General features: G+C 42.6%; 2 protein-coding genes across 2 annotated transcripts; both read left to right on the top strand.

Moving 5' to 3' along the window:
- Positions 1-219: 219 nt before the first annotated feature.
- On the top strand, positions 220-3,186 carry hsp70b (heat shock protein 70b). The gene is given in 2 exon segments (NM_001124745.1): positions 220-285; positions 1,066-3,186. A coding segment is annotated over 1 exon segment (1,935 nt). The 5' UTR covers positions 220-285; positions 1,066-1,088; the 3' UTR covers positions 3,024-3,186.
- A 3,607-nt stretch (positions 3,187-6,793) lies between these two features.
- Positions 6,794-10,218, top strand: LOC110486257 (heat shock 70 kDa protein-like). Its single transcript, XM_090196321.1, has 2 exons — positions 6,794-7,126; positions 8,100-10,218. The coding sequence occupies exon 2, from the start codon at positions 8,123-8,125 to the stop codon at positions 10,055-10,057; it is 1,935 nt and encodes a 644-aa protein (XP_090052447.1). The 5' UTR covers positions 6,794-7,126; positions 8,100-8,122; the 3' UTR covers positions 10,058-10,218.
- The last annotated feature ends 432 nt before the right edge of the window (positions 10,219-10,650 follow it).

Below are 10,650 nucleotides of genomic sequence, written 5' to 3'. Positions count from 1 at the left end.
TGCGTTCTGGACGGGTCTCCGCGCCTCTCGAACGCTCTGTAATAAGAGAACGTACATTTGCATACGTCTCGCAGCCTACGTCATTGCACAGGAAGCTGCGCTCTCTTGAGCAATGTAGTCGGAGAGTTCGAGAAATGGCTAGAAATCATGAGTGCTATTTTTTAGGCAATGGGGGCGGTATATATTCTGGTGAAGTACATTCAGATTCAAACATCGACTCAACGAGAATACTAAAGGGAAAAGAAAGCAAGAAAAGAGAAGAGATACGTTCAGCATTCATAAACTGTAAGTAAAGGGGAATTAATTCAGGACCCTATTTTCATAATGGCTGTGACAGTTATAAACTTGATAGAATAAACAATGATGCTATGTTGGTTGTGTGGACATAGCTGATTTAGCTATAACATTATGCCAGAATATTTGGTTAACTAATAAAGAAATAATATTATAATGATATAATATTAGAATAATATTCATTGGACAGACTATGCCTACATTTTTTTTGTAGCATATTATTATTTTATTATAATTAGTTATTTGTTCATTTTAAGAAAATCTGCTCTAATTCTGTGAAGATAACACAATATTATTCAGGAGTGTTCATAGAACAAATTGAGGCCTGTTGTGAAAAGAGTTTCTCTGTAATAGATTAGCAGAAATGATTGTGTCTAACACTAATATATATATATATATATGTATATATGTATATAACACCAATATAAAACACAAACATTGACAACAGTGTTGTTTTCAGACCTGGGTTCAAATGCTAATTATTGTTATTCAAGGACTTTAAAATACCAGTACATTTTGAAATATAAGTAGTTGAATATTGGAATGTGTTTGGAAATACATTTGGAAAGTATTACCATGTATTTGAAAATCCTCAAATACACAGAAAATAAGAATTAGAAATACTTAAATACGCATGTATTTGAACCCAGGTCTTGTTGTTATTCAAGTATATTTAGGCTAACATCTCTGTTGGTGGAGATTGACATTACTTGCACCTAGGTTTTCGTAGAAGAATATCAATTTCTAAAATATTATTTCATTCATTTGAAGGCAACTAACTCCAAACCATCAAGATGTCATCAGCTAAAGGCCCGTCTATCGGCATTGACCTGGGCACAACCTACTCCTGTGTGGGGGTGTTCCAGCATGGTAAAGTGGAGATCATCGCCAACGACCAGGGCAACAGGACCACACCCAGCTATGTGGCCTTCACAGACACTGAGAGACTTATCGGAGACGCAGCAAAGAACCAGGTGGCCATGAACCCCAACAACACCGTTTTCGACGCCAAACGCCTGATTGGCCGAAAGTTCAACGATCAGGTCGTGCAAGCCGACATGAAGCACTGGCCCTTCAAGGTGGTCAGCGACGGAGGAAAGCCTAAAGTTCAGGTCGATTACAAAGGTGAGAACAAATGCTTCAACCCAGAGGAGATCTCCTCCATGGTCCTGGTGAAGATGAGGGAGATCGCTGAGGCTTACCTGGGCCAGAAGGTGTCCAATGCAGTCATCACAGTCCCTGCCTACTTCAACGATTCACAGAGACAGGCCACTAAGGACGCTGGAGTGATCGCTGGGCTGAATGTGCTGAGGATCATCAACGAGCCCACGGCGGCAGCCATCGCCTACGGCATGGACAAAGGCATGTCCAGGGAACGCAACGTCCTGATTTTTGACCTGGGTGGGGGCACCTTTGACGTGTCCATTCTGACCATCGAGGATGGGATCTTTGAGGTGAAGGCCACAGCTGGAGACACTCACCTGGGCGGGGAGGACTTTGACAACCGCCTGGTCAGTCACTTTGTGGAGGAGTTCAAGAGGAAACACAAGAAGGACATCAGCCAGAACAAGCGGGCTCTGAGGAGGCTGAGGACAGCCTGCGAGAGGGCCAAGAGAACACTGTCCTCCAGCTCCCAGGCCAGCATTGAGATTGACTCTCTTTTTGAGGGCATCGACTTCTACACCTCCATCACCAGGGCTCGTTTTGAGGAAATGTGTTCCGACCTCTTCAGGGGAACCCTGGAGCCTGTGGAGAAAGCCCTCGGGGATGCCAAGATGGACAAGGCCCAAATTCACGACGTCGTCCTGGTCGGAGGCTCCACCCGGATCCCCAAGGTCCAGAAGCTCCTGCAGGACTTTTTCAACGGCCGAGAGCTAAACAAGAGCATCAACCCAGACGAGGCGGTGGCCTACGGCGCTGCCATCCAGGCGGCCATCTTGTCTGGCGACAAGTCTGAGAACGTCCAGGACCTGCTGCTGCTGGATGTGGCTCCCCTGTCCCTGGGCATCGAAACCGCCGGAGGGGTCATGACCGCCCTGATCAAACGCAACACCACCATCCCATCCAAACAGACCCAGACCTTCACCACTTACTCCGACAACCAGCCCGGGGTCATGATCCAGGTCTACGAGGGAGAGAGAGCCATGACCAAGGACAACAACCTCCTGGGGAAGTTTGAGCTCTCTGGGATCCCCCCTGCCCCACGAGGAGTCCCTCAGATCGAGGTGACCTTTGACATCGACGCCAACGGCATTCTGAACGTATCAGCGGTGGACAAGAGCACGGGCAAAGAGAACAAGATCACCATCACCAACGACAAGGGCCGGCTCAGCAAAGAGGATATTGAGAGGATGGTGCAGGACGCTGACAGATACAAAGCTGAGGATGACGCACAGAGGGAGAAGATAGCTGCCAAGAACTCCCTGGAGTCGTACGCCTTCAATATGAAGAGCAGCGTGGAGGACGACAACATGAAAGGCAAGATCAGCCAGGAGGACAAAAAGAAAGTGGTGGACAGGTGCGACCAGACCATTTCCTGGTTGGAGAACAACCAGCTGGGCGACAAAGAGGAGTATGAGCATCAGCTAAAGGAGCTGGAGAAAGTATGCCAGCCTATCATTACCAAGCTGTACCAGCAGGGAGGGATGCCCACAGGTTGCAGTGGAGATCAGGCACGGACCAGCTCTGGTGACAGCTCCCAAGGCCCAACCATTGAAGAGATTGACTAATGTGAGGGATTTTTATAAAGGACTTTTCAAAATGCATTAGTATCACTGCACACAATTTACTATTCAGGAAATACTTTGTACTTGTAAAAACACACTGTACATCTATTGATTCATACCATATTGCATTGCTGGACATTGCAAATAAAATGTATTTAAATATGTTTCTAGGTCTGTTGGCTGTTTTCTTGAATTCCTTCTCATCATAACACATTGATTATTCACATTTTTTACACAATACCATGAAATATTGTAAACAAAACTTTGATAGACGGCTAAACCACCAGAGAGAACAAGTGAAGACACCTTAATGGCCACAATGTTTAGCTTATCAACTCTTTATTCTGCGATAACATCTGATACAATCACTATGGTCCTTCTTGGAAAAAGAGGCACAAATACACTTCTGGCACATATAAAAAAAACAATTACAGGTCACATTTTTCCTTACTTTGTGCTTATTGGTGTCAAGCTCAAAGAACCAAATACTGTATATTTGACTGATTTTGAAGTATTTAAAGTGGAACTGACAGCATTTGAACTACTTTGTTTCATATCTGCAAACGGACAATCATAATATCAGTAAAACATATCACATTCCCAGTTTATGCTTCAAAACCAACTTTGTAAGAGGTTTTTAAAAAAATTCCATGTTGTACAGTACGGTATTGTTGGCAGAATAGATGGATGCAGCTCAATGTATGATTAATATAATTCACCAATACATTTCTTGGTAGTCCAAAACATATTTCTATCAGGTTGTAAATTATGGCTGGCCTAGTACATTGTTTGCTGCCGCCACCCATTCGGGATGCAGTGTTTCAGTTTCAATGACTTCATATTTTGAACAAAAACGGACGACTGTAAATAAGGCTGGGAATGTCAATACAATGAAACTATAAGGTGCTCACTCATACAATTATTATTTAATTCAATGAAAAACATGTTTTAAGTTCAAATGTTACAACAACCTATCGCTAAGTTGTTGTTATTTGGTGATAAATACTTTTTGATTAGGGTCGCAGCATATTATGGACATCTGCAAGCGTAGCAGCAAAGGCTGGACAAATGATTTATCTATTTTGTTTTAAAACGTTAAGATGCTATATACAGCATATGAACATAAGTGGACATTATAAAGGGCCATATTCTTTAGAATAAAACAATGGCCAGTTTGAGTCGCAGTTGCACGTTGTTTTGTAAAAGAAATAGCCTATGTCTGGCGAATTCTTTGGGTACATTGACTTCAATAATTCAAAACCTAGGAGCCTCGTGGTTCTCACCACATTCCATAGACTTACACAATAATTATGACTACAGCTGGAGGACATCCTCCAACCTATCAGAGCTCTTGCAGTATGAACTAACAAGTTTTCCATCCAAAGGATCTGATCATTAATTTAGTACTGAAAGCATAAGCTACAGCTAGCTAGCACTGCAGTGAACAGTTGACTCAAAGAGAGAAAGGCAATAGTTGAAGCAGCATAGAGAGAGAGAGAGAGCTATATTTCATTAGATGTTTTCTTCTTCTTAGTCTACCTTTCACTTAGCTATTGTAGCTAATTTATTCTACCCAAAGAACCTGACTCAAACAGAGAGAAATGCTATTTATGTTAGCTAGCTGGCTAAGGCTATCCAACACTGCAACTCTTCCAAGTCAATGTAAGCTTTTGGTTTTATAAATGTATGGGCACCGGGGCCCGCCGGTTTAACTGCTAAACTACTTGCTGTACACTGTAATGCGTGATTGTACACTTGGGATTGGATTGTGGGTTTACTAATGTGTTTGTTCTATTTTGGATTGTTTTACTATAACCTTGATATGGTGACGATGTAGGTTGTGTAGCGGTTAGTGGTTATGGTGTGACGGTTTGGCAAGGAGAGGTTTTTGTGCCTAGTCACAGATAGCTGTTGTGTTGTGTACTGAAGTCCACAAGTGAAGGGAAAAGGTGACAGGAGGAAAGCCTGTAGATGTGAGAATGAATTTTACAACAAGTAAAGTGATAATTCTCTATGTGGCTGCTATGAAATTTAACTGTGTGTGGGTGATCAGGGGTGTACTCATTCTGCCGATTGTTTCTTAAACAGAACGAAATGGGGCGGGACCTACCTGAATTTATTTGTCCAATAGAAACTTTCGAAACGTTTTGCAACTATGTGGACTAAAGATTACACCCCAGATCAGCTAGATGCAGGCAAGAGTGTGCAAGATGGGATTGAATGTGTCTCTGCCTGTCACCTTGATCACTCCAATTTGTCTCTCGACCTGTGCACCTACAGTATAAACTTTAATTTCTAGGCTATAGGTTGTAGCAATCTCTTGATTGGTATAGGGAAAATTTGAGTATCATGTAGTAGCCTAAACCTATTGATGTGACATTGAGCTGGGTGAATGGGAATATGAATGACAGTCATCCAATATGCTATAATCGAAATAAGGCCATGGTAATAAAACGAAATCCTCCATAATCTTGAACGGCACTGCTGTGTATATAGTGTGAAGGGTGTCCTCATCTAGTAGTTGCATTCTGATATGGTAAGGCAACTTAAAGTGCGTGAAATCATAGTATTTTACTGTCAGCCATTGTTGCCATTAACGCTCAATCAGACCAGGAGAGGAGGGAGATTAATGAGCCAATTGTCAACTGCGGATTATTAGGTGACCGTGATGGTTTGAAGGTCAAATTGGGAATTTAACCAGGACACCGGGGTTAACACCCCTACTCTTACAATAAGTGCCATGGGATCTTTAATGACCTCAGAGAGTCAGGACACCCGTTTAACGTCCCATCCGAAAGACGGCACCCTACACAGGGCAATGTCCCCAATCATTGCCCTGGGGCATTAAGATTTTAAAAAATTAGACCAGGGGAAAGAGTGCCTCCTACTGGCCCTCCAACACCACTTCAAGCAGCATCTGGTCTCCCATCTAGGGACTGACCAGGACCAACCCTGCTTAGCTTCAGAAGCAAGCCAGCAGTGGTATGCAGGGTGGTAAGCTGCTGGCGAAATAAGGTATTTCTGTTTTTATTTTTAATAAATATGAGACAATTAAAAAAAAAAAAAGTTTGCTTTGTCATTATGAGGTATTGTGTGTTGACTGATGATGAAAAAAAATATTTCATACATTTTTAGAATAAGGCTGTAACGTAACAAATTGTGGAAAAAGTCAAGGGGTCTGAATACTTTCTGAATGCAATGCATATTAGCAAATACTTTAGCTACCATTTGTGTTTTTTGTAATTAAAATTCACAGGAGAATGTCACAACGAGTTCACATTTGCTTAGCATTAACAAGATATCCTCATGATGGGGATATCATGGAGATATCTTGTTTTTGGTAAGCAAATGTGAACTGATAGGCCATCAGTACGGAATAGGGTAGACTAGAATGGTTTAGAACAGAATAACATTGACTAGAATAGAATAGAGGTGGATTAGCCAGTGTGTTCATCATTTGTCTTTCATTTAACAATTAATACTGGATATCTTAAATAGTCTGGCTTAAATACAACAAAAATGATCTTCCCTGGAGGCACATTAACTTGTGGTGAGTTGCACATACCACTTGTGCAGTAGGCACTCAATTATCTTACAATACATGTATATTATTCATTAGTGAGAAAAAAAATGTATAGACTGACATATCGTGAACTGTTGAGGAACTGCAGTGTGGCCGATAGACTGAAATGTCGACTGAGTAATGTTGAACCGGATGCTGTTTCATTTGTGTTGAAATTTGAATCATTAACGGTTTTTGATCATTTTAATCAATACAAATAATGGTTTCACTATTAGTGTGCTGTGTGTGTGCGTTCTGGACAGGTCTCCTTGCCTCTCGAACGCTCTGTAATAAGAGAACTGACATGTGCATACGCCTCGCAGCCGACGTCATTGCACAGGAAGCTGCGCTCTCTTGAGCAATGTATTCGGAGAGTTCGAGAAATGGCTAGAAATCATGAGTGCTATTTTTTAGGCAATGGGGGCGGTATATATTCTGGTGAAGTACATTCAGATTCAAACATCGACTCAACGAGAATACTAAAGGGAAAAGAAAGCAAGAAAAGAGAAGAGACACGTTCAACAGACCTCTACATTCATAAACTGTAAGTAAATGGGAATTCATTCAGGACCCTATTTTCATAATGGCTGTGACAGTTATAAACTTGATAGAATAAACAATGATGCTATGTTGGTTGTGTGGACATAGCTGATTTAGCTATAACATTATGCCAGAATAGTTGGTTAACTAATAAATAAATAATATTATAATGATATAATATTATAATAACATTCATTGGACAGACTATGCCTACATTCATTTTTTTTGTAGCATATTATTATTTTATTATAATTAGTTATTTGTTCATTTTAAGAAAATCTGCTCTAATTCTGTGAAGATAACACAATATTGTTCAGGAGTGTTCATAGAAAAAATTGAGGCCTGTTGTGAAAAGAGTTTCTCTGTAATAGATTAGCAGAAATGATTGTGTCTAACACTAATATATCTATTTATGTATATATGTATATAACACTAATATATAACACAAACATTGACAACAGTGTTGTTTTCAGACCTGGGTTCAAATGCTTATTATTGTTTTTCAAGGACTTTAAAATACCAGTACATTTTGAAATATAAGTAGTTGAATATTGGAATGTGTTTGGAAATACATTTGGAAAGTAATACCATGTATTTGAAAATACTCAAATACACAGACAAGTGTATTTTAAAATTAAAATATTAAAATATTCCATGCATTTGAACCCAGGATTGTTTGTTCCTAGGTGCATTTGAAATGTATTTGGAGACAAGTATTTGAAAATAGTTTAAAATAGTATTTAAATAAAATTATTTGAAAATACTTTAAATAGAAGTGGCCACATTATTTGAAAATCCTCAAATACACAGAAAATAAGAATTAGAAATACTTAAATACGCATGTATTTGAACCCAGGTCTGGTTGTTATTCAAGTATATTTAGTCTAACATCTCTGTTGGTGGAGATTGTCATTACTTGCACCTAGGTTTTCGTAGAAGAATATCAATTTCTAAAATATTATTTAATTCATTTGTAGGCAACTAACTCCAAACCATCAAGATGTCATCAGCTAAAGGCCCGTCTATCGGCATTGACCTGGGCACCACCTACTCCTGTGTGGGGGTGTTCCAGCATGGTAAAGTGGAGATCATCGCCAACGACCAGGGCAACAGGACCACACCCAGCTATGTGGCCTTCACAGACACTGAGAGACTTATCGGAGACGCAGCAAAGAACCAGGTGGCCATGAACCCCAACAACACCGTTTTCGACGCCAAACGCCTGATTGGCCGAAAGTTCAACGATCAGGTCGTGCAAGCCGACATGAAGCACTGGCCCTTCAAGGTGGTCAGCGACGGAGGAAAGCCTAAAGTTCAGGTCGATTACAAAGGTGAGAACAAATGCTTCAACCCAGAGGAGATCTCCTCCATGGTCCTGGTGAAGATGAGGGAGATCGCTGAGGCTTACCTGGGCCAGAAGGTGTCCAATGCAGTCATCACAGTCCCTGCCTACTTCAACGATTCACAGAGACAGGCCACTAAGGACGCTGGAGTGATCGCTGGGCTGAATGTGCTGAGGATCATCAACGAGCCCACGGCGGCAGCCATCGCCTACGGCATGGACAAAGGCATGTCCAGGGAACGCAACGTCCTGATTTTTGACCTGGGTGGGGGCACCTTTGACGTGTCCATTCTGACCATCGAGGATGGGATCTTTGAGGTGAAGGCCACAGCTGGAGACACTCACCTGGGCGGGGAGGACTTTGACAACCGCCTGGTCAGTCACTTTGTGGAGGAGTTCAAGAGGAAACACAAGAAGGACATCAGCCAGAACAAGCGGGCTCTGAGGAGGCTGAGGACAGCCTGCGAGAGGGCCAAGAGAACACTGTCCTCCAGCTCCCAGGCCAGCATTGAGATTGACTCTCTTTTTGAGGGCATCGACTTCTACACCTCCATCACCAGGGCTCGTTTTGAGGAAATGTGTTCCGACCTCTTCAGGGGAACCCTGGAGCCTGTGGAGAAAGCCCTCGGGGATGCCAAGATGGACAAGGCCCAAATTCACGACGTCGTCCTGGTCGGAGGCTCCACCCGGATCCCCAAGGTCCAGAAGCTCCTGCAGGACTTTTTCAACGGCCGAGAGCTAAACAAGAGCATCAACCCAGACGAGGCGGTGGCCTACGGCGCTGCCATCCAGGCGGCCATCTTGTCTGGCGACAAGTCTGAGAACGTCCAGGACCTGCTGCTGCTGGATGTGGCTCCCCTGTCCCTGGGCATCGAAACCGCCGGAGGGGTCATGACCGCCCTGATCAAACGCAACACCACCATCCCATCCAAACAGACCCAGACCTTCACCACTTACTCCGACAACCAGCCCGGGGTCATGATCCAGGTCTACGAGGGAGAGAGAGCCATGACCAAGGACAACAACCTCCTGGGGAAGTTTGAGCTCTCTGGGATCCCCCCTGCCCCACGAGGAGTCCCTCAGATCGAGGTGACCTTTGACATCGACGCCAACGGCATTCTGAACGTATCAGCGGTGGACAAGAGCACGGGCAAAGAGAACAAGATCACCATCACCAACGACAAGGGCCGGCTCAGCAAAGAGGATATTGAGAGGATGGTGCAGGACGCTGACAGATACAAAGCTGAGGATGACGCACAGAGGGAGAAGATAGCTGCCAAGAACTCCCTGGAGTCGTACGCCTTCAATATGAAGAGCAGCGTGGAGGACGACAACATGAAAGGCAAGATCAGCCAGGAGGACAAAAAGAAAGTGGTGGACAGGTGCGACCAGACCATTTCCTGGTTGGAGAACAACCAGCTGGGCGACAAAGAGGAGTATGAGCATCAGCTAAAGGAGCTGGAGAAAGTATGCCAGCCTATCATTACCAAGCTGTACCAGCAGGGAGGGATGCCCACAGGTTGCAGTGGAGATCAGGCACGGACCAGCTCTGGTGACAGCTCCCAAGGCCCAACCATTGAAGAGATTGACTAATGTGAGGGATTTTTATAAAGGACTTTTCAAAATGCATTAGTATCACTGCACACAATTTACTATTCAGGAAATACTTTGTACTTGTAAAAACACACTGTACATCTATTGATTCATACCATATTGCATTGCTGGACATTGCAAATAAAATGTATTTAAATATGTTTCTAGGTCTGTTGGCTGTTTTCTTGAATTCCTTCTCATCATAACACATTGATTATTCACATTTTTTACACAATACCATGAAATATTGTAAACAAAACTTTGATAGACGGCTAAACCACCAGAGAGAACAAGTGAAGACACCTTAATGGCCACAATGTTTAGCTTATCAACTCTTTATTCTGCGATAACATCTGATACAATCACTATGGTCCTTCTTGGAAAAAGAGGCAGAAATACACTTCTGGCACATATAAAAAAAACAATTACAGGTCACATTTTTCCTTACTTTGTGCTTATTGGTGTCAAGCTCAAAGAACCAAATACTGTATATTTGACTGATTTTGAAGTATTTAAAGTGGAACTGACAGCATTTGAACTACTTTGTTTCATATCTGCAAACGGACAATCATAATATCAGTAAAACATATCAC

This window comes from Oncorhynchus mykiss, chromosome 13, assembly GCF_057628025.1.
Source record: "Oncorhynchus mykiss isolate SJ-2025 chromosome 13, ASM5762802v1, whole genome shotgun sequence".
In the NCBI taxonomy this organism is placed as follows: Eukaryota; Metazoa; Chordata; class Actinopteri; order Salmoniformes; family Salmonidae; genus Oncorhynchus; species Oncorhynchus mykiss.
The sequence above is the reverse complement of the archived record's forward strand: the minus strand, read 5'-3'. Positions and strand labels throughout refer to the sequence as shown.